This window comes from Bos javanicus, chromosome 2, assembly GCF_032452875.1.
Source record: "Bos javanicus breed banteng chromosome 2, ARS-OSU_banteng_1.0, whole genome shotgun sequence".
Lineage (NCBI taxonomy): Eukaryota > Metazoa > Chordata > Mammalia > Artiodactyla > Bovidae > Bos > Bos javanicus.
This window is the reverse complement of record NC_083869.1, coordinates 96523779-96548594: the sequence shown is the minus strand read 5'-3', so window position 1 is coordinate 96548594 and position 24816 is coordinate 96523779. Positions and strand designations below refer to the sequence as shown.

Below are 24816 nucleotides of genomic sequence, written 5' to 3'. Positions count from 1 at the left end.
CTGGAGAATCCCCATGGACAGAGGAAGAAGCCTGGCAGGCGATAGTCCATGGGGTTGCAAAGAGTCAGACACAACTGAGTGACTAAGCACAGGTGAAGAATTTATTTAAATCAGTGGCATCCAATTATTGTTGGAGAGCTTAATCGGATAAAGCTTAATGTTTATATGCTACCATTTTAGAAGTTTTTAAAGCTTTTTTTCCCCAGCCATTTTGGATTAGTGATTTAAAAACATGTGCAAAATTTCAAAAGTAGAGAAGGTAATATAATGACTATCCATAGGCCTATAATTCCAGAGTCAACAAATGTTAACAATTTTCTTAGATGTGTATTAGCCAGGGTTCTCCAGAGAAACAGAAACAATATAGGGAGAGAATTAGTTTATTGAACTGGCTCATGTGATCGTGGTGGCTTGACCAGTCCCAAAGTCTGATGGGGTCAGCAGTCAGGATGGAGACTCAACGAGGAGCTGCAGTTCAAGTCTGAAGGTGGTCTGCTGGCAGAATTCCTTCTTGCTCAGGAAGATCGGCCTTTGTTCTTTTAAGGTCTTCAGCTGACTGGATGACTCGCCCACATAATGGAGAGTCATCTGCTTTACTTAAAGTCTACTAATTTAAATGTTAATCTCCTTCAGAAACCACCTGTGCAAAAAATAAATAAATAAAAATAATGTTTGACCACAAATATGGACAGAGTGGCCCAGCCAAGTTGACACATAAAATTAACCATCACAATTTGCTTTAGATTTTTTTTAAAGAAATAAAACACTGCAGATAAAGTTGATATCCTATTTATATACCTATCTCTGGGCACCCCATTCAATGGTGATAATTTGTAAAAAACTAACTCTTTTTTGTGACATCAGGCCCCATTTTACTCCATCACCTAGGCTCAATTTCTGGTTCAAAGCGGGGGTGAGAACTGAAGATATGGCCTCACCTTTGTCATCACCACATGTTTCTACAAGGACCTGCTGGCCATTGAAAGTTGTACATAGGTTCTATAGAAAATGCCATCACGAGCCATGAACCAGGTGGATTCACAGAGAGTCACTATGTTGAATGCACACAGAACTCAAACACATTCAGATCACAAACCATCTGTGTTTGGATGCTTCTGTCTATATAGTCTCATCCACGATTATATGAGCCGTGTCTGTTTTACTTGTGAGTTTATTGCAAGAATAAGTAAATGATGAATATTGACAAAAAATTTGCAAGGAATAAGAAGTGTCAGATAAATTCAAGGCACAGTGCACTGGCTGGCAGGCAGCTTTCTGACCTGGAAACCTGCTGGATAAGAGGCCTGCTCTCAGATCCCTTCCAAAGCCTAGGACTCCATGACTGGTATTAGGAGTGATAGCATCCTTTATTCAAATTCTCTCTGATTTGCTGCTGTAGCTTGAAGGCTCAGAGACGCTGGGTCTTTCCAAAGGATAAAGATGCAGTGTAGCTGCAGTTACCTGCTTAGCTGGATAAGCCTTTAATCATGGAAAGAAGGCTCCTAAAGAAGGAAATGAAAAAGCTCCTGTAAGTCTGATGGAAAATAGCTTACATTTATTGCACTGAGCATTTGTTGGGTTGTATGTCATAGATAGTCTGGATATTGGCAGAGGGGTTAAAAGCCTAGGGAAGAATTTGTTCCTGTGGTGTAGGAGACAGCCAGATGATCTGGCCTCTGTCTCCTGTCCCGAGGGCCTCACATGTGGTCCAAAGCAGGATGCTAAATCTCTAGAGAGGATGTTTCTGCCAGCAGCATGCACAACTGAGACATCCCTACTCTAGAGCCTAGGATCTGAGCTGAGAGCTCCAGTCCGCGCTGGGCAGGGTATGCCTTTGAAAGGGTTCGACTAGTAAAAGATATGAGTGAGATTCCTGAAAAAATGTACCCAAGGGTGCAGCATTTACATTGCAGCTTCTGCTTCTTCTATTGTGAATCTTATCGGTTAAATAATTTATCTCTATTTTTTGCCATCCAAACTTCATTTTAAACACATAAAGAAAACATTAAGTTTTCCCATGGAAATTTTTTCTCCTGTGGTAGCTTTTCGTTTACTTGATACTTTGTTAAGAGGTTGGTGAAAATCAAAGACCATATAAAAAGGGGAAAAAAGGTTATTATGGTTCTATTTCAAGATTATAGGCATAACAATAATACACTTATTAAAAACATCATTATAGTCCCCATTAAATATATTTTCTCTGCCTACTAAGATAATTATCTTTTAACAAGTGCTTAAGAAATGCTGCAATATGAATTCACACATTTTATATGCATGTGTTTGGAGGTCAACATAATAAAGAACAAACCATAATTAGGAATGCCAATTCCTCTACATATCTCATCCAAAGAACTAGAATTTCAGAACTAATATAAATATAAACTTATAAATATACATATACATATATATGTGTGTGTGTATATGCTACTGGAGATCAGTGGAGAAATAACTCCAGAAAGAATGAAGGGATGGAGCCAAAGCAAAAATAATACCCAGTTGTGGATGTGACTGGTGATAGAAGCAAGGTCTGATGCTATAAAGAGCAATATTGCATAGGAACCTGGAATGTCAGGTCCATGAATCAAGGCAAATTGGAAGTGGTCAAACAGGAGATGGCAAGAGTGAACATTGACATTCTAGGAATCAGCAAACTAAAATGGACTGGAATGGGTGAATTTAACTCCAATGACCATTATATCTACTACTGCGGGCAGGAATCCCTTAGAAGAAATGGAGTAGCCATCATGGTCAACAAAAGAGTCCGAAATGCAGTACTTCGATGCAATCTCAAAAACAACAGAATGATCTCTGTTCATTTCCAAGGCAAACCATTCAATATCACAGTAATTCAAGTCTATGCCCCAACCAGTAACGCTGAAGAAGCTGAAGTTGAATGGTTCTTATGAAGACCTACAAGACCTTTTAGAACTAACACCCAAAAAAGATGCCCTTTTCATTATAGGGAACTGGAATGCAAAAGTAGGAAGTCAAGAAACACCTGGAGTAACAGGCAAATTTGGCCTTGGAATACGGAATGAAGCAGGGCAAAGGCTAATAGAGTTTTGCCAAGAGAACACACTGGTCATAGCAAACACCCTCTTCCAACAACACAAGAGAAGACTCTGCACATGGACATCACCAGATGGTCAACACCTAAATCAGATTGATTATATTCTTTGCAGCCAAAGATGGAGAAACTCTATACAGTCAGCAAAAACAAGACCAGGAGCTGACTGTGGCTCAGATCATGAGCTCCTTATTGTCAAATTCAGACTGAAATTGAAGAAAGTAGGGAAAACCACTAGACCATTCAGGTATGACCTAAAACAAATCCCTTATGATTATAGAGTGGAAGTGAGAAATAGATTTAAGGGACTAGATCTGATAGATAGAGTGCCTGATGAACTATGGACTGAGATTCGTGACATTGTACAGGAGACAAGGATCAAGACCATCCCCATGGAAAAGAAATGCAAAAAAGCAAAATGGCTGTCTGGGGAGGCCTTACAAATAGCTGTGAAAAGAAGAGAAGCGAAAAGCAAAGGAGAAAAGGAAAGATATAAGCATCTGAATGCAGAGTTCCAAAGAATAGCAAGAAGAGATAAGAAAGCCTTCCTCACCGTATAGTCAGATCAGATCAGATCAGATCAGTCACTCAGTTGTGTCCGACTCTTTGCGACCCCATGAACCGCAGCATGCCAGGCCTCCCTGTCCATCACCAACTCCCGGAGTTCACTCAGACTCACGTCCATCAAGTCAGTGATGCCATCCAGCCATCTCATCCTCTGTCGTCCCCTTCTCCTCCTGCCCCCAATCCCTCCCAGCATCAGAGTCTTTTCCAATGAATCCACTCTTCACAGGAGGTGGCCAAAGTACTGGAGTTTTAGCTTCAGCATCATTCCTTCCAAAGAAATCCCAGGGCTGAACTCCTTCAGAATGGACTGGTTGGATCTCCTTGCAGTCCAAGGGACTCTCAAGAGTCTTCTCCAACACCACAGTTCAAAAGCATCAATTCTTCGGCACTCAGCTTTCTTCACAGTCCAACTCTCACATCCATACATGACTACTGGAAAAACCATAGCCTGGCTACTTTAAATAAAGTGTCTTGAAATTACAAAGCAAAACTTCAATAATTTTTATTAATCTAGAATAGCTTAATGACACAAAACAGCTTTAGAATCCAAAAGCAAATTTATCTCCAGCATAGGAACTTGCCCAAAGTGTTTGGTAAAGACCTTGACCAACAGAACTCTACTTATGTAACACTGTGAGATTGACATTGGAAACCCCAGAGTCTTTTTTCCTACATCCAGTCTCTCCTCCCAACTTTCCTAGGGGAGTACCCCTTTCTATTCACCTCCCAGGGCCCTTATTCTACTCTCCCCTTATTAAAAGTCCATTAGGGAAGGACCTGATAAGTATACACTAAAGTGGAATCACTAATACGTTTTTATGTCTAACCCTCCTAACGGTATTTGCATTCTAACGGGGGGAAGAAAGCCTTCAAGCTAACTAATATATCTGTATGGCATATCATATATCTGGAAGTTATCAACTTTAGACATTCTGCCTGAATTTAGCAAGGGCAGCAGGGGAATCTTCAAAGAGGGGGGTCTCAATCCTTTCGGTTTTGTAACATCTGTTCTGCCTATTGAGGGTTTATCATACTCCCTGCTTTCCTAGAAATTCAGTTCTATGAGTTTTATTTGTTCATTATGGTTGGACACTTTAAATCTGCAGGGTTGCAGAATGGCTGTTTAAATCAAAATGAATATTGATTCAGCTACCAGAGCCATCGGTGACTTCTCTTGTATTTGGTGGAGGAGGGAAGAATTGGGGAGGAATCTTTGGCAGACCGCGCTTCTGTGTCATTCCTGCTAGTTCAATCCTGCTCTCTTGTTTTTAAGGGGAGATTATATTGGCATCAGACTTCGGGAGAATGAGTTTGACCCAAAAGGAAGAAGGCAACTCACCTTTCTAGATGATATGGTAAAGAAAGGCATACTGCTACAAATCACATCTGTGTCATATGTGTGTTACAGGGAGGAACAGGATCTAATGTCCATCGTAAATGAGGCTAATCTTGATCCCCTTCCCCCAGAATTTCCTCTTTCTCATCTGTTATCATAGGATTGTCCAGGTGGTCTTTTCAACTCATTAAACTGAAAGCAAGAAGAATGAGAAAGTAAAAAGTCACAAGACTTTCGCTATTTATTTACTTTTATGAGAGAAAAGATAAAAAAAGCAAAATGAGTATACAATTAAAAGTATGACAGCCATGATCTTAAACGCCTTTTGATGAGATTAAACTACTATTGTATAGTTCTCAAATGTCATAATTTTTTACCATTCATGGAGAAAACCTAGTAACTGAATAATCCTAAATTCCTGTTATTATACCTGTTGAAACTCAGATTCATGCTATGTAATCAAATTTACTTCACATGAATTAAAGAAGCTGTGAAGAGATCTAATTCAAAAGAGATTAGTAAGCCCTCAGCCTTTTTATGCTACCCATTTACTGTTCTTGCACTAATGAGGAGGCAGGACCACGTGTCTCCCCCTCCTCTCGCCCATCCCTGTCTGATTTCCCTGGTACTGAATGAGCGGTTAAGGAAGGTTTCATGTTCTAAACTACTTCTCTATGCATGTATTAAATAGAGAAATTAAATCGATTAGACAAGTGCTGGTCAAACTTTAATGAGGTCTTATTACAAGACCGTTTTGATTCAGGAGGTCTGGGGTGAGGCTGGAGATATGCCTTTCTAATGAGCAAACAGGTGATGACAGCTCTACCTATCCAGGCATGAATCTTCCAATTAGGTTTCAACAAGTGATTATTGCCTTTCTTTTTTTTCTCCCTTCCTTCCCTTCCTCCCTCCTTCCTTCCTTCCTTTTCTTTTTCTTTCTTTCTCTTTTCAGCTTGGTTCAGTCCCTGAAAGAAATGATTACATTGTTACACCTTTTAGAGAATGTTAAGATTACCTAGAATCTTGGAATTCATCTACAAACACAAAAACAAAACTGACCTTTCTTCATCAAACTGAGAAGGAATGATTTGGCAGATAAATGGTGAATACACTTAGAAATGACCAGGAAAAGGTGGTCAATATGATAAGAATGAACACTGACTTGGTCCTTAGCTTTTTAGCACACAGAAGGCAAGTCACTTACCCAGGTCTACCTCCAGTTCCTTGCGTCCACTGGACCCTCTGCCTAGGAGGTCCTTCACCTATGGAAATTCTCTTCATCCTTCAAGCCCAGCTCTGCCGAAGCCTCTTTTCTGAGTCTCTAGGGATTCTCCCAACTCATCAGGTGGACACACCTCCTCTGTGACCCTGGGAGCACGTTTCTGACGTTACACCAAATTAGAAATTGTTCTCTATGTCCCTCTTTCTCTACCTTCCCCTTTTTCTATTTTATAATTCAAGGAAGTTGAGGCCCTGAGAACAGCAATTGCTCACCCAAGGATATAGTACCATGAGTTGTTAGCAGTAACCTAGATTTGAACCCAGATTCCCTGATTCCCAATTTAGTATTTCATGAATCCATCAATCATTTCTGGCACCTCCACCCACCCACCCAACACACACACACATTTGTCTAGTGGGGGGTTAAATGTAATGCCGGAAGAACACTAGTTATTTCTATCTGAGCATCAGGTTACAGGACACAGTTGGTGATCCTCACTGTTGCGGACATGACAAAAGATTAGAACAGGCTTAGCAGTGCCATTGTCATTGCCAGGGTGAGCTTCAATCAATGTCTCAGCCTGTTCCTTTGTTCTCTGTGCTCCCTGCTTCCAGGCACACTATGACTTGGCCATCAATGTTGCTTTGCAATGGCTGGATCACTCAGAAGACTTAACTTGGCTGGAGTGGGAGAAAGTGTAAGTTGAATACTCCTTTTTCCTGTTTTGTTTTTTTTTTTAAACAACGAGTAATGACAGAGGAAATTTATCACAAGGCACTCTGATTTGAAAATACTATGGAGTATTTGTCTCCAGCTGCTGCTGCTAAGTCACTTCAGCCGTGTTCAACTCTGCGCGACCACAGAGGCAACCCACCAGGCTCCCCCGTCCCTGGGATTCTCCAGGCAAGAACACTGGAGTGGGTTGCCATTTCCTTCTCCATGTCTCCAGCTAGAAACCTGAAAAAATCTCACAGTCGTCAGTTTGAGGAAGTCTTATCCATGCTTATATATTTAGCATCCCTGTGAATTGGTTTCTGTCAGATACAGATCTTTCTTGCGTAAGATGTTTTGTCTTAGAAATATAACTGTGCTTTATTGTGTACATGCCTTGATTTTTTTAAAAATGATCAGTTTTTTGGGTAAAGCTGCAATCTTTTCCCAAGGACCATCAAACATTACTTCTTAAGCACTTAACCAGATGTGTACCTGAGCTAAGCAGTTTGAATCACCACTGTTTTAATGCTTGCCAGGATTATTGGCATTTTCTCCCAAATGTGGGGCTTTCCAGGTGGTGATAGTGGTAAAGAACCAGCCTGCCAATACAGGTGGCATACAAGACGTGGGTTTGATCCCTGGGTCAGGAAGATCCCTTGGAGGTGGAAATGACACCCACTCCATTATTCTTGTTTGGAAAAGCCTGGATAGAGAGCCTGACAGGCTATGGTCCATGGGGTCATGGAAAGTTGGACATGACTGAGCAACTAACCACACCTGTATGTGCCAGGCAGACTCATTCAGCTAGAAAGAACATGAAACTGATGACGTCAGGATTGAATCCCTTGTTCAAGAGGCCAGTTGTTTTTTTCTGCTCTGTTGCTTTAGTACACACACCTGGGGCTAAATGGTTGGATCAGTTAGTATTTAGTTGCAATAAGCAGAAAATCCAATGTGAATGGACTTAAGCAGGAAAAAATAAAAAAGAAAAGGAGGAGAGATTTATTGCCTCTGTATCTGCAAAGTCCACGGGTAGAGTGGCATCAGGCATGGCTTAATTCAAAACTCAAACCAGGTCATCAGGATCTACCTCTTGGCTATTTCCTCTGAGTGGACACTATTTCTAGTTTTAGCCTACTTTATCACAACAGTCAGGCCAGGGGAGAATGGATCTTTAAAAAGCACAGAACTGTGTCTCAATGGCACTGTTTGCTCTGACTTATCTGGGGGTGGAGTGAGGGAGAGAACATGCCGGCTAAATTAGTCCACAGCGTGTTTTCCATCCTTGGAATCTAGGGGTGTCATCACGCCCCTAGAAGCTTATACAGGGGGAAGCTTTATAGGCTTACACAGGGGGAAGGCAGTTACCCCCAAGCAATTGCCACAAGAACAGGAAAGGATATGGGTTGGTAAAACCACAATTGTCCACCATAGTGGCCACTCCTCTGGGGTTTGATACCTGTGGAAACATGGGTAGATGAGGGTAAATTCATCACTGTTGGAAGATTCAAAAATCAAAGTGTATACTTTGCCGATGATGGATTAAGCATACCAGTTTTGTGAATAAATGCATAGCAAGCAGCCATTGGCTATTATTTATTACTTATGATTATCATCACAACCTTGTCAAAAATTCTTGTTAAAAAGAACAAGAATAAACCCTCCATTCTTATTCATATTCCCCCTTAGGAAAATGTCATTTCGGGGTAGACCCATATATCCAAACCACAGAGAACGAGAAGCAATGATTTTATCATCTTATGCTGGAATCTTAATGGTAAGGAAAAGAACATTATTTGCATCTATGAAGATTTTGCATCTATAATGTGCATTTTATATTAAAGAATACTTATTTTATTTTTCAACCAATGTTTCTAAATATTTAAAATTTATTGAAATTAAAATTTTCATTTTTAAAGGTTAATAAAAAGACTGACTTCTATATTATATTGTAAAAAAATATATTTTTTTAAGGGATTTAAGGGAAAAAATAACACATAAACAACTGATGTTAGGATACTCTGACTTATCCATTTATTTTAAAGTTATTTATCTGGTGCCCATGCTCTCCAGGCATGGTACTGAATGTGCAGGAGCTGTAATAGTCTTATTTTACAATAAAAGAAAAGTCATGATATGATAATATATTTTTGTTATTATTTTATTGTTTAACAGAACAGTATCCCAATTGAGGAAGTCTTTAAAATTTATGGGGCTGGCTCTTCTTCCAGTTCTGGTGCTGCCAAGGTAAGGATGACCTGAGACTATCAACATAACGGAATTTTAGAGAGAATTTCTTTATTTTATAAATTGATATTGTATTTTCAGGCATGAAATGACAGCTTCATATCAAAATATATAAAACCAAATGTAATTATACCTTATTGAGTAATAAATCTAAGATGCTTTCACTACATAGAGGACTATACTCATAATAGCAAATGCATTTTATTAATTCATAAATAGAGGCAGCCACTTGAGCACCTTAAAGTCTAGATGCTGTCTCTGTTCTGCATTAACAAAAGTTCTCACTTACACTTTTCATAATATGGGTCTGATAAATCCAAGTGCTCCTCTTGTATGATGTACCATAACTTCTAGAACCAGGACAAGATCTGCAATGTTCATTCTCATGAGAAATTATCTAGTGTACTGCTGCCACATTTCTCCTTTCCACAAGACTGCTTGGAATTCAGTCCAGTTGAAGTACTAAAGATCAGGGAGTCCAGGTTGAATTCTGACTGTGTCCCTTCCTCTCTTTGGGTTTCCATATACTAATCTTGAAAAATAGAAAACAAATAGCCCAGAGTATTCTGAATTATCTTTACTATTAGTTCAGGTTTTGCTATTTATGAATATATAAACATTTACTAAACATTTGAAATAATGGGCTTCTATTTAGAGGTGAACTGATGATCCCTTTGCCTTTGGATAACCTCTAGAAAAGAGAAGAAGAAAGGGCAGATGGGGTGGGTAGAGTTGGGCAGCAGTGTGGAGTGGGAGGAAGTCAGGGAGGGAAGCCAGGAGGACCCACACAAGGCCTTCTGCTCCCACTGTCACTTCCCTTGTCCCCACCAGGGTTTGGAAGGGAGGCCAGGGCAGGGGCAGGGCTGTGGCCACAGGAACACTGCCTGCCTTGCTGTCTTACCTGCAGACCATCCTGCAAACGGTGGGGTCATATAAAGTCAGGAGTCTACCAGGGCCACCTTAGGACTCCAGCATTTACTCAGAAGTATCATAACTGAATCCAGTGGTCCTCTCACCTTAGTCCATATGTAAGCTGGCCTGGTCTTGAGACTCAAATTCCCTGGATTATGGAGGAAATCAGCACCCCCTCTCTGATTTCTCTGGTTTCAACTCTTCCATTCATTCATTCATGTAGGTGCAGGGATACAAGGGTGGGTGAGTCTGAAAAAATCACTTTCTCATAGATTTCATATCTCATATTGGAGCTGACATGCTTCCTTGGTTGAAGTATAAGCCACCCCAAGACTAATGCTCCTCAGATACCAAGCTCTTCTTGGCTTTTGAAGAAAGACTACTTTTTTTGTTTTCTTAGAGAGTCAAGCAAACCACACTGCTTTAATCCTGTTTGATTTTTTTCCTGCAGATTTCTCACTTCTAGGATTTCCCCCTTTTAGGCTTTCCTTTCAAACCATCCCCTTCAACACATACATATAAATATCTGAGCCCAAGTCCCTCTGTTTCAGACATTGTGTTTTCTTCCCTTCATCTTCTTTGCCTAGCAGAGGACAAAGGCAGGCAGTAGGCAGATCTAGTTGCTTGGTTTCAACTCAAGTGGCCAGAGGACATATATGGAAAATCACATCCTGGAAGGAAAGGCACCATGAAGCCCTCCAGTCTTAGCAGGGTTATCCATCAAGCAGGTTTGCAAACATGGGTGTTCAAGTAGCTTGGATAAACCAGATTCATTAAAGGGGCCAAAATGGAGGGGAGTGGGGAAGGATAAATTAGGAGTTTGGAATTAAAATATACACATTAATATATATAAAATAGATAACTAACAAGGACCTACTATATAGCACAGGGAACTATATTCAATATTTTGTAGTAACCTATAAGAAAAGAACCTAAAAAGAATATAAATATATGTGTATGTGTATATATATATGTATGTATGTATGTATGTATGTATATACATATAGGGAAGCCGAAGTGGTACCCTCTGCATATCTGAGGTTGTTGATTTCTCCCAGCAATCTTGATTCCAGCTTGTGGTTCATTCAGCCTGGCATTTTGCATGATGTACTCTGCAAACATGTCAGGCTGGATGAATTACAAGCTGGAATCAAGATAGGTGGGAGAAACATCAACAACCTCAGATATGTGGATGATACCACTCTAATGCAGAAAGTGAAGAGGAACTAAAGAACCTCTTGATGCGGGTGAAGGAGAAGAGTGAAAAAGCCAGTTTAAAACTAAATATTAAAAAAACTAAGATCATGGCATCCAGCCCCATTACTGCATGGCAAATAGAAGGGGAAAAGGTGGAAGTGGTGACAGATTTCCTCTTCTTGGGCTCTAAAATCACCGGGTTGGTGACTGCAGCCATGAAATCAGAAGACAATTGCTTCTTGGCAGGAAAGCTTTGACAAACCTAGACAGTGTGCTGAAAGGCAGAGACATCACTCTGTTGACAAAAGTCTGTGAAGTCAAGGCTATGGTCTTACCAGTGGTCACATATGGTTGTGAGAGCTGGATGGTAAAGAAGGCAGAGCAACAAAGAATTGATTCCTTCAAATTGTGGTGCTAGAGAAGACTCCCGAGAGTCCCTTGGACAGCAAGGAGATCAAACCAGTCAATCCTAAAGGAAATCAATCCTGAATTTCACTGGAAGGACTGATGCTGAAGCTGAAGCTCCAGTATTTTAGTTATCTGATGCAAACAGCTGACTCATTGGAAAAGACCTGATGCTGGGAAAGATTGAGAGCAGAAGAAGAGGGCATCAGAGGACGACATTGCTGGATGGCATCACTAGTGCAATGGACATGAACTTGGGCAAACTCCAGGAGATGGTGAGGGACAGGGAAGCCTTGAGTGCTGCAGTCTATGGGGTCGCAAAGAGTCAGACACTACTGGGTGACTGAATAAAAACAACAGCAACTCTGCATATATATTAAATAAGCAGGGTGACAATATACAGCCTTGACATACTCCTTTCCCAATTTTGAACCAGTCAGTTGCTCCATGTCCAGTTCTGTTTGTCCACTAAAAAGATGCACACTGTAAGAATTGTGAGTTAAGTTTTACTGGGGGCAAATGAGGACTGCAGCCCAGGAGACAGGACCTCAGATAGCTCTGAGAGACTGCGCCAAAGAGGTAGTGGGGGAAGGTCAATACATAAGATTTTAGTGAAGGGGGAGTTCAATGCAATCAAATGTTTACTTTACAAAAGGTTTCTGCTAGTCAAGAGGAGCTGATGTCTCCATGAAAAGATTTAGCGCTTTTCTAGATATGAAGAGATGTCAGGATTGGAATCATGAAATCAGTTCCTAAAAATATCTATCTAAAGACCTGTACCACCAGTTTCTCTGAAGCACAGAGTGCTTCACTCTCCACCCTTGAACTCCCTTCAGGGTGTGTCGAAGTTCAACAGCTGCAGCAACACAGGGTTCAATCTCCGCAGAGGCAGATGGCAAACGCCCTTGGCAAGTGCCAATTTGTAGTTGACAACATAGACTACATAATGATCAGCTCTGAAGGAAAATAAATCATATCCTCAGAAAGGGGGTTTTGTCAAACTCAAGTTCAAGTGCCTGATACCAAGTGAGGTCAAACAACCAAAACATCAGAGTTTGGAGCAGAGATAGGTTTATTACAGGGCCAAGCAAGGAGAACAGGGCAGTTTATGCTTAAAGACCCAACCTCCCCATGGGTTTCAGGGAAGAAGCTTTTATAGGCAAAATTTGGAGGGTCAGGCTCCAGGGTGTGGAGCCTAAACTCTAAACTCTATCAGCCTCGATTTCATTTGTAGAAGCAGGAGCCAGAAGCTGGGATTGCTATGGGAAATGAGGTGAGTTACATCAGTAAAGCCCTTAGTGGTTGGCATCTGGTAACCTCAAAACAATAGCTATGGTTAAGGTTCTGGTACTCAGGGGGTTGGGGGTGTATCTGATTCCCTCCGTATTCCTCTAAATCAGGGTTTCTCAACATTTTGAACCAGATAATTTGTGTGTAGGGGGTAGAGTTGGGGCTGTTTAGTGCATTGTGAGCTGTTTAGCAGAATTTCTGGCTTCCACCTGAAACTGTTTACCTCAGATCAGGACTTGAACTCATCTGCTGGGACTCGAACCCAGCCAAAACCCTGCTTGGGACTCTAACCCACATGGCTGGAACTTGAATCCAGTCAAAACCCACAGTACCTGGTTTCAGGACCTAATGAAGCTCAGGTTTTTGATGTCTCATGTCAGAAAATCCAGTGAGAGACAAAGTGATAGGTAAGAAGTAGATTTATTTAGAGAGAAACACACTCCACAGACAGAATGTGGGCCATCGCAGAGGGTAAGTACAGCCGCCTTGAAATGTGGTATGGTTAGTTTTAATGAGTTGGTAATTTCATAAGCTAATGAGTGGTAGGATTACTCTATTTTGAGGAAGAGTGGAGAAATCCAGGAATTGGGCCACCCCCCACCTTTTAGTCCTTTAATGGTTCCTTGGAACTGCATATAATCACGATGGTCTGATCACATACCTAGAGCCAGACATCCTGAAATGCGAAGTCAAGTGCGCCTTAGGAAGCATTACTACAAACAAAGCTAGTGGAGGTGATAGAATTCCAGTTGAGCTATTTTAAATCCTAAAAGATGATGCTGTTAAAGTACTGCACTCAATATCCCAGCAAATTTGGAAAACTCAACAGTGGCCACAGGACTGGAAAAAGTCAGTTTTCCTTCCAATCCCAAAGAAAGGCAATGCCAAAGAATGTTCAAACTACCGCACAATTGCACTCATTTCACACGCTAGCAAAGTAATGCTCAAAATTCTCCAAGCCAGGCTTCAACAGTACATGAACCATAAACTTCCAGACGTTCAAGCTGGATTTAGAAAAGGCAGAGGAACCAGAAATCAAATTGCCAACATCCGCTGGATCACCAGAAATGCAAGAGAGTTCTAGAAAAACATCTACTTCTGCTTTATTGACTATGCCAGAGCCTCTGACTGTGTGGATCACAACAAACTGGAAAATTCTTAAAGAGATGGGAATACCAGACCACCTGACCTGCCTCCTGAGAAATCTGTACTCAGGTCAAGAAGCAACAGTTAGAACTGAACATCGAACAACAGACTGGTTCCAAATCAGGACAGGAGTATGTCAAGACTGTATATTGTCACCCTGCTTATTTAACTTATATGCAGAGTATATAATGAGAAACACTGGACTGGATGAAGCACAAGCTGGAATCAAGACTGCTGGGAGAAATATCAATAACTTCAGATATGCAGATGACACCACCCTTATGGCAGAAAGTGAAGAAGAATTAAAGAGCCTCTTGATGAAAGTGAAATAGGAGAGTGAAAAAGTTGGCTTAAAGCTCAACATTCAGAAAACTAAGATCATGGTATCTGGTCCCATCACTTCATGGCAAATAGATGGGGAAACAATGCAAACAGTGAGAGACTTTATTTTTTGGGCTCCAAAATCACTGCAGATGGTGACTGCAGCCATGAAATTAAAAGGCGCTTGCTCCTTGAAAGAAAAGTCATGACCAACCTAGACAACACATTAAAAAGCAGAGACATTACTTTGCCAACAAAGGTCTGTCTAGTCAAAGCTTTGGTTTTTCCAGTGGTCATGTGAGACTTGAACTACAAAGAAAGCTGAGCACCAAAGAATTGATGCTTTTGAACTGTGGTGTTGGAGAAGACTCTTGAGAGTCCCTTGGACTGCAAGGAGATCAAACCAGTGAATCCTCAAGGAAATCAGTCCTGAATATTCATTGGAAAGACTGATGCTGAAGCTGAAACTCCAATACTTTGGCCGCCTGATGCGAAGAACTGACTCATTTGAAAAAACCCTGATGCTGGGAATGATTGAAGGCAGGAGGAAAAGGGGACAACAGAGGATGAGATGCTGGATGGCATCACTGACTCAATGGACATGAATTTGAGTAAGCTCCAGGAGTTGGTGATGGACAGGGAGGTCTGGTGTGCTGCAATCCACGAGGCCACAAAGAGTCAGACATGACTGAGCGACTGAACTGAACTGGAACTGCATGGCACCCCTGGGTGTGTTATTTAGCTTGCCGATTGAGGATCAAGGTCTAGTTGAAGTTGACTTGTCTGCTCTCTTGGACCCATTTGATTGTAATCAGTTTATGCTGTGTCCTCAGGCTATGTCATTCTTTCAAAAGTTGTGCCCTGTCCCCTTCCCTCTTGTTTCATACCCATTATATGCCAATAGCTTCCCACTCCTGCCCCTTGATCTAAAATATCTTTCAGTGTTGCCATGTGTCCCCTAAGAGGCAAAAATCACAGCTAGTTAAGGACCACGTCCCTAAACATTCAAAAATCAAAGAGCTCATCAAGCATCCACTGTATTATTAAAACATGTTGCTGTTGTTCAGTCATGTGTCTGACTCTCTGCGACTCCGTGCACTGTAGCCCTCCAGGCTCCTCTGTCCATGGGATTTCCCAGGCAAGATGATTGGAGTGGGTTGCCATTTCCTTTTCTAGGGGATCTTCCTGACCCAGTGATCAAACCTTCATTTCCTACACTGGCAAGTGAATTCTTTACCACTGAGCCACCAGGGAAGCCCCTTATTAAAACATAAACTTTGCCTACTTTAGATAAATCATCACAAAGGGTATGATATGATTTCAGCCACAGATACAAGCATCTAAGGGTCCTCTACCGTGTGGACCTCACAAGGTCCTCCCTGCCTCAAGGATGCCAGCTCAGGCCTTTCCCCTGAGGCTGCACATCAGCTCTGTCCAGGTACCTTCCTCTACATCTTAAACAAGGAGTTAGCAGGCCCTCTTAATGAAAACATAGTATTTCAAAGATTAAATTGTGAGAGTGACTTTAAAACAGTCCTTAAGAGTATAACATAATTTTTAAAAATTGGACTTGTGTAGAACAGTCTTTTGGACTCTGTGGGAGAGGGCGAGGGTGGGATGATTTGGGAGAATGGCATTGAAACAAGTATATTATCATATGTGAAATGAATCACCAGTCCAGGTTTGATGCATGATACAGGGTGCTCGGGGCTGGTGCACTGGGATGACACAGAGGGATGGTAAAGGGAGGGAGGTGGGAGGGGGGTTCAGGATAGGGAACACATGTACACCCGTGATGGATTCATGTCAATATATGGCAAAACCAATACAATATTGTAAAGTAATTAGCCTCCAATTTAAATAAATAAATTTATATTTAAAAATAAAATAAAACAAACAAACAAAAACTGGATTTAACTACAAGGTGGGGTAGTTTAAAAAAAATAGTTGATAAAGGTTCTTCTTTAATGGCTGCATGTGTATGAATAAACTCTGATTCCTCCAGATACAGTGTCTCCTAAGCAACAGCTAAAATCCTTCCCAAGCAAAAGCTTAAAGCCCTGTTGAATACTAATCAGATTATGTAGAGTTTTTGGCCACTAGAACTGGCCACTTGGGGCTTCCCAGATGGCGCTAGTGGTAACGAACCCTCCTGCCAATGCAGGAGACGAAAGAACACAGGTTCAAACCCTGGGCTGGGAAGATCCCCTGGAGAAGGGCATGGCAACTCACTCCAGTATTCTTGCCTGGAGAATCCCATGGAGAGAGGAGCCTGGCTGGCTGCAGTCCATGGGGTCACATAGAGTGAGACATGGCTGAAGTGATTTACCATGCACCACATGGGTACTGTGTGGGCTTGATAGCTTTTTTTCAGGACTATCTGCTGCCACCTGGTGACAGAAAGCCATCAAGGACCCAGAATTGTTCAATTCTGTTAATACAATGCAAGCTTCTAGTTCTACTCCTGAGAGGGAATTTTTCTGCTGACAGGGAGCCGTTTTTCTGCTGAGAAACTTAGACCCATAGGAGGAAAAAAAAATTAAGAACTTCGCATGTGATGATTATTTGCAGTTGAAAGTGAAGGTGGTGAAGGTGTTAGTCGCTCAGTTGTGTCTGCTCTTTGTGATCCCATGGACTGTAGCCCATCAGGCTCCTCCATCCATGATATTCTCCATGGATGAAGAATACTGGAGTGATCTGAAGTTAGATTCAGATAAATGTAAGAGATTCTACGCATTTTCAAACTGAAGGAAAAGGAGCATAAACCTTCCTTTGACAAATAAAGCAAGCAATAGAAATATTCTGCAGTTCCATTTGACAGAAAAAGAGGGGAAAAGGAAAAGGAGGTAAAGAGTGAAACACTGAACAGAAAGAGGAAAAAGACAGACAGGTAACTAGAGAATGTCAGATCTCTTCTTTCCTCCTCTCTTCATGAAGCCACACCCCAGTGTCTGAGCACCCATCACTCCTCTCCACTCAAACTTGCATCCAAAATTCAAAGCAAGCTCTTCAGAGACCAACAGACTGGTGTCCAGTCCCAACTCTGTTACTCCCTAGCTGAGTAGTACAATGAAGGTATCAATCAGTAACTTTGAAGGGAAAAAAAAAAGAGCATATAGCTAACTCTAGGTTTAGGACTTCAATGTTATCCTACTTGTAAAATAATTTTTCTTATAAACCACAGAGAGAGCTACATTAACTGCTTGCATAAGTTATCAATTATCAGGAGTCACAGGATATATGAACTGGAAGTGACCTTTAAAATACTCGGGTTCTTTCTTCCCCAGTGGACAGGGAAACTAAAGCATGAAAGGCCTGTCTTTTTATTTTTTGGCTGCATCACTGGGCTTGTGGGATCTTAGTTCTCTGGAATGTAGGCCACAGCAAGAAAGTGCCAAGTTCTAACCACTGGACAACAAGGAATTCGAAATGCATCAAGATGCTGTGCAAGCCAGATTTCTTTCTTACACAAGGCGTGTATCATCCTGCAGGGCTGTTATCACACCTATCTTTGCTCCACACAGATACAAAGCCTCCTTTTAATTACTTTCTTTGTTCTCGGTCATCTTTCGGAATAGATTACATGCTTCTTGAGGTTTTGTGTGTCATGCATGGTTTGGTTGATCAGTTGTGTCTGACTCTTCATGACCCCATGGACTGCAGCCTGCCAGACTCCTCTGTCCATGAGACTATCCAGGCAAGAATACTGGAGTGGGTTGCTTTTTCCTTCTCCAGGGGATCTTCTTGAACCAGGGATAGAACCCAGGTCTCCCACATTGCAGGCAGCTTCTTTACCATCTGAGCCAACTCAGCTGGTAAAGAACCTGTCTGTAATATAGGAGACCCCAGTTTGATTTGATCTTCCCCAGTGGGGAAGATCCCCTGAAGAAGGGATAGGCTACCACTCCTGTACTCATGGACTTCTCTGGTGCTCAGATGGTAAAGAATCTGCCTGCAGTGAAGGAGACCTGGGTTTGATCCCTGGGTTGGGAAAATCCTCTGGAGGACAACAGGGCAACCCACTCCAGTATTCTTGCTTCTTGAGATTAGAAGCCATCATTCATGCTTATATTTAATTCTTTACAAGGCTGGATATGACACAAACTCTCAATAAATACGTTTACCATTTCAATAAAAGCCTGAGGTCAGGAACTTCCCTAGTAATCTTCTCCTTCCAATGCAGGGGGTTCGGGTTCTAGCCTTGGTTGGGGGGCTAAGATCCCACAAGCCTCGTGTCCAAGAAACCAAAACATAAAACAGAAACAATATTGTAAAAAATTCAATAAGGACTTCAAAAATGGTCCACATTAAAAAAAAAAAAAAAAAAGATTGAGATCAAATCTAGAAGGGCCCAGCTGAGGAGACTATAAACCATTCCGTCTATTAAGAGAATATTCATTGTATAATCCATGTTTTCTGTCCTTTCTGTCTGAAGTGATGGTTGCCCAATGACTTGTTAGCACAACCTCTTGTTTAGTTGATTCAATTTGTCACAGTGTATGATGAACTTGGTTATCTAATAGTTTATTGTTCTTTTCTCCTCACTCAGCCCTAGAAAGGCTGGAATCTTGTCTGTCTTACCAACCATGGCTTCCTAAAACAGGGCCTGCCTTCCGTAGTGCTCACTAGAAACTTATTGCGTGAATGAAAGACTGACGAGACAGTCCTAACCTTGAGTTTCCAATGCGGTGCAACGGACAGTGGGTTATTAACTGTCACCACTGGGGGTGTTCTATGTGTTAATGTGCTTTGCATTCACAGATGAGTGAGTCCATAATTTGGCCTTAGGATGGGTTAGGAGGTGCCAGCAAGGAAGCAGGAAGCTGGGGAGACAACTGGACCAGTTTCTCAGAAAAGGTGATATTTGAGCCACATCGTAAAGGAAAAGTAGGTGCCTTGAGGCAAAAGAGGAAGAAAAGGCTATTCCAGGTAAAGGGAGCCACCTGAAAAGCACAGTTTTGTGAAAGACCATTCTAGGCAAAGAATGGCCACCAAAGGCAGCACGGGAAGGCGCATGACCCACGAAAGATGATCCTCAAATGCTAGTCATGTGTCAGGAAGATGGGTTGGGGAGACAGGCCAAGTCTTGAGACAAGTGCTATAACCAGCAGCTGCTTACAGCACAAAGTGGCTGCAGCTTTTAAAAGTAGGTCTGTTTTCCTTTCAGGTTCCCCGAGCTCCACCCTTCCGCCTCTCCTTGCACCCTTTTGCCATGTTAACAGCACCCAAAGCCGCAGAATATGCCAGCAAACAGAGTAAGCCTGTTTACTTCTGTAATTTAGAGAAATTTAAGTAAAACTCAGAGATACGCGCACAAAGTGAGGTCAAAGTTGTTCTGGTAATAACATCTTTCTGTCTGGGGGAATTTAAAAGAATCAGGAATGTTTATGACTTGATTTCCCTTCTGAAATCAGGGAAGTCATTTCTCAGACCTTTTGTTGGTGGAAGCAGAGGACTCTAGCAGGGAAGAATCTAAAACCAAGGGTGGACTTATTTTAAAAAATAGTTTAATACAGATATGACTACCTCATGCATCCCTAGGTGTCAAGCTAAGAAGGGCAGCAATGAACAAAAATGCCACCAGCAGTTCTACAAGGAAAGCAAATGCCATGGAATGGAAATCATCAAAAAATTTATCTTTGGACACACAGCCGAAGGACAAAGTAGGTCTAAACATGCAAATTGAACCAAACTGATACCAGGTGTTTGGGGAGTACTTATAGTTAAAAGTCTAGCCTTCGGTTGTTAGATGTTCTGGCTTTGAAACTAAAGCCCATTATTTATCAGCTGTGTGACTTCAGGCAAGTTGCTTAACTTGTCTTGGCCTTAAGTTTCCTTCTCTGTAAAATGGGAAGAACAATGGTACTTACCTCTTAAGTACACTGATATGGGTGTGGACAGGGAGGCCTGGCGTGCTGCGATTCATGGGGTCACAAAGAGTCGGACACAACTGAGCGACTGATCTGATCTGATCTGATGGGTCTTAAGGAATTAAAACCGAGTTAACTCCTAAATATTGACCATTATTATCTTTTCATCATTTAAGAAATACTAACCACAGTTAACCAACTAGAATTCTGTTGATTCAAGTGTTGAGGAGAGAATCTGTGTTCATATCTGTGTCCAATGTTCCTATTCTTGATCCCTTTCTTGCTAATAAGAATTTTATCTTTGCCTGCTTTGTATCTCTGCTGTTTCTGCCCTGCCTATCTGGTTCCTTGGACATTTATGTTGCAGACTTCAGAAAATGGTCAGAGATGGACAAGGCTGGAAGGGAAGGAGAAAGCAAGGAGGGGTCTTTGACTTTCCAACACTGTGTTCTCAATTATAATGTACAAAGTGAAAAGGAAAATTTTAAAGTCAGAGAGACCAAGGTGGTCAATATATTAAAAGCAAGGAGAGAATCAGAAAAGTAGTTTAGGCTTGGTGGAGGGGGTGGCTGGGGTATTTTAGGATTTTGTTGAATGAGAGACTCTGGGTCAGCTGGAGGTTGTAAGGTAGGAAAGGGAAAGAGGAATTTTGAAAACAGAATCACTAGGTTCTGAATTGGGCTTGCTTCAGGAAATACAGGGGCTTCCCTAATGGCTCAGCAGGTAAAGAATCCGCCTGCAACCCAAGAGACACAGGAAATGTGGGTTCAATCTCTGAGCAGGGAATGATCCCCTGGAGGAAGAAGTGACAACCCACTCCAGTGTTCTTGCCTGAAAAAGCTCATGGATAGAGGAGCCTTGTGGGCTGCAGTCCAAAGGGTTGCAAAGAGTCAGACATGACTGAGTGACTAAGCATTCAAGAAACACAAGCGAAAATTGAAATTCCTTTTTATGTAGCTTGGTTGCTATACTATGCATTTTTAAATGTGAATCTCTCATTAGGCTGAGTCACACAGGGCTCAGGATTTGTTCAGGTTTTCTGAGGCCAACTTTTGACTGATTAGAAATATAATCTTATCATAGCAAGTCACAGCTTTAAGAACTGCCTGAAATCTTTGGTCATATTGAAAGTGAATGAAAGTGAAGTCACTCAGTCGTGTCCGACTCTTTGCGACCCCATAGACTGTATTTACCAGGCTCTGCCCATGGGATTTTCCAGGCAATAGTACTGGAGTGGATTGCCATTTTCTTCTCCAGGGGATCTTCCCAACCCAGGACTCAAACCAGGGTCTACCTCATTGTAGACAATCACTTTACCATCTGAGCCACCAGGGAATATTAGGCCTTTAATATGTGTTATTCACGTAGCGGAACAACCATGTTATTAGGAAATATTTACAAAATATTGAGATTTCCTTTAAAGACATTTGCTATAATGAGATTTGGGCTTCCCTGGTGGCTCGATGGCAAAGAATCTGCCTGTAATGCAGGTTCAATCCCTGGGTCAGGAAGATCCCCTGGAGGAGGAAATGACTTTATTCTTGCCTGGAAAATCCCATGGACAGAGGAACTTGGCAGACTACAATCCATTGGTTTGTGAAAGAGTTGGACATGACTTAGCGACTAAACAACAAATAACAATAATGAGACTTGAAGGTATAGCTTTTCTAGAACCATATCTTTGTTACTGAAGATCTTTTTGAAGTAGATCTACTTTTTGAAGTAGGTAATAATTTTAAAAATATGAGTTTGGGAATAGCAAACTTTGCGTGCTTAGTTGCTCAGTTGTGTCCAACTCTTTCCGACCCCATGGACTGTAGACTGCCAGGCTCCTCTGTCCATGGTGATTCTCCAGGCAAGAATACTGGAGTGGGTTGCCATGCCCTCCTACAGGGGATCTTCCCAACCCAGGGATTGAACCTGGGTCTCCGGCATTTCAGGCGCATTCTTTACTGTCTGAGCCACAAAGGAAGCCCTAGCAAACTTTAGGAAGTAAAACAGAACACAGAAAATAAGAAAACAGTAACAACTCCAGAAATAACACACACACACACACACACACACATGCACACTAGTAATCAAGACTTTAAGCTTAATCATGAAAAAATAGATCTCTGAAACAGTGGTTCATTGCCCTCTGAGGCTCATCTATGCACCCTATGTCCGGAAGATCTAGCTCTCAAGATTATTCATTGGAGTGTTATTTTGAAAATATAATTTCGTTCCCTGTATGTTTTCTTTCATAACCATTGAAGACTGTTGGCTTCTTGATGGAAGCAGATCTTTTATTCCCTTATTATTTCCCACATGGATGTAAGGTGCTTTCAAGGCAGTAGATATTTAGTAGTTATTGCTGATTAGTGAATTAGCAGTAAGTGAATGGTCCTTAGGTGAGTGTGCTCAAATCACTGTGCCTTGCCCATACTGATTGAGATGCTCGTTTCTGGGGACCAGCTTTTCCCATAGGTTAACTGATGCTTGTAAACCCAGGCATGTCAACAGTATAAGTGTCCATCTTGCAGTAAGGCCAGATCCTGAGACGAATCCCTCCTACATGGCCCCTTCTTGATAACTAAGCAGCAAAAACCACATTTGTGAGGGCTTTTCATGCTTTATTGTTGATATTTGTGTACTTCAGGCATCTTTTCCAACTTTTGGGTAATGTACTTTCCAAATTAATTTTTCAATTAAAATAGTGGTACTTACAGTAAAAGTTTCAAATTACATAGTGAAAAGTAAAAGAATCCTCTCTTTCCCACACCCCTGTCCTACTCCTCAGAAGTAACAACTGTTAATAATTTTCAATTCTAATATTTGCCATACATGTACACATCAATGTACATATTAACACATGCACACCTGATTAGAAACAACAAGTAAATAAAATAAATAGCTTATTACATGAATGAAAGGACTTCCCTGGTGGTGCAGTGGTTCAGAATCCACCTGCCAATGCAAGGTACATGGGTTCAATCCCTAGTCCAGGAAGATGCGACAACTTCTGGGCAACTAAGCCCATGGACCACAAATACTGAGCCAGTGCTCTAGAGCCCAAGAGCTACAACTGCTGAGCCCATGTCCTAGAGTCTGTGCTTAAAAATAAGAGAAGCCACTGCAATGAGAAGCCTGAACACCACGACTACAGGGTAGATTCCTCTCACTGGCACTAGAGAAAACCTCACACAGTAATGAAGACCCAGCACAGCCAAAATAAATAGATAAATAAATTTTAAAAATGTTTTCAAATGTATGAAACATCCTTTTTAGTTTATTGTTTGAAGAAATCTTTCATTTATGTTTAAGCTTCTTAGTCTTTTCTTTTATGCCTTATGGATGCTGTATCATGTCTTTTAGCTGATGAACACTTTTAAACTGCAAGATATTAATGCCTTATTCAGAATTTTCTATTTATTTCCAGTCACTGAATTTCTTTAATAAATAAGGGGAAAAGAAGAATTATTTTTTTTTAAATCCAGGTATTCTGGAAAACAGTTTCCAAAATTTCTTTTGTACTGCTTGGTACTAATAGCTCATTTATCAGTTAAAATGGGTATGAGTAACATCACATCCTAGGAAAGGTAGAAAAAGCGTGAAAGACAAATAAGAACAAAGAACAAGGGCAAAAAAAAATAGAAAATATTCACAAATAACCATCCTGTGGTTATTTAAGGGAATAATTTTATTCTTAGGAAATACACTATAAAGTGTATTATTAACCCAATAATTTCCCTCTGTGGGATCATGTATTATATTTAATTGAGAAATATAAGTCAATTTCCAAATGTCTGAGAAGAATTCCATGGAAATTCTTTTGCACCCACTTTTATTTTAGCTCATCTTTGTCAGTAACTTGGTATCTGATATTTGATCTTAACTCCTATAGCTTGAAAGCTAATGTTCGTGTCCATTTTAAACTGATGTGTTTGATACCATAATCATCTTTTTATTCTGCAGGTCACTTAGAAACTTGGAATTGCACCACGGGAGTTCATAATAAAGTCTCTGGAAGAAGGGAACCATCATCTTAAAACTGCAACTCTTGCCAGCATATTTCTCTTTGCAATTAGCTTTTGATGCAAAGTGCATTGAAGTGTTATTTTGGATGTTGAGCTTTCTTATCTTAGAATCATGTTGTTTGGTCATATTGTGGTTAATAGCAAGTATATATCTTATGCTACTTCATTGTGACTGGAAGATGGGTGGCTAGAGAATTTTGAGAATATATACCATTTCTGTGTTAGAGTAGCCTGACTTTGCAGCACATTTTACAAATGTTTAGCACTGAACATTGCAGAATAGTGGAGTAGGAGGCAGTTTTCCAAAGTTTCAATCCAAAATAAAATTAACCTTCATCAATTGCCTTTACTATGTTCTCACATGGAAACATTTAAACTCATTTCAATAAAGCCTTAAAAGAAAAATGAGTACAGGCTTTCTTTCAATAGAACACAGGGACTAGTAGAAAAAGAAAACGTTCTAGTCTTTCAACACCTTTTCAAAATGCTGATTATAAATTGAGTTT

At 41.0% G+C, this 24816-nt stretch overlaps 1 protein-coding gene and 1 long non-coding RNA gene across 4 annotated transcripts; one reads left to right on the top strand and one right to left on the bottom strand.

Annotated features, from left to right (window-relative positions):
- Positions 1-282: 282 nt before the first annotated feature.
- On the bottom strand, positions 283-6810 carry LOC133227921 (uncharacterized). 2 transcript variants are annotated; one of them, XR_009730006.1, is made up of 3 exons: positions 6175-6810; positions 4974-5162; positions 283-640 (listed from the first exon to the last, which is right to left on the bottom strand). It is a non-coding gene; the product is annotated as an uncharacterized LOC133227921 (long non-coding RNA). The 2 variants fall into 2 exon arrangements; XR_009730008.1 differs by lacking the exon at positions 283-640 and adding an exon at positions 1418-1502.
- On the top strand, positions 1442-24718 carry C2H2orf80 (chromosome 2 C2orf80 homolog). 2 transcript variants are annotated; one of them, XM_061382976.1, is made up of 8 exons: positions 1442-1528; positions 4908-4989; positions 6807-6889; positions 8596-8683; positions 9082-9153; positions 19592-19679; positions 19966-20087; positions 24249-24718. In XM_061382976.1, the coding sequence occupies exons 1-8, from the start codon at positions 1488-1490 to the stop codon at positions 24255-24257; spliced, it is 585 nt and encodes a 194-aa protein (XP_061238960.1). In that variant the 5' UTR covers positions 1442-1487; the 3' UTR covers positions 24258-24718. The 2 variants fall into 2 exon arrangements, with proteins under 2 accessions (XP_061238960.1, XP_061238969.1); XM_061382985.1 differs by lacking the exon at positions 19966-20087.
- Positions 24719-24816: the final 98 nt, after the last annotated feature.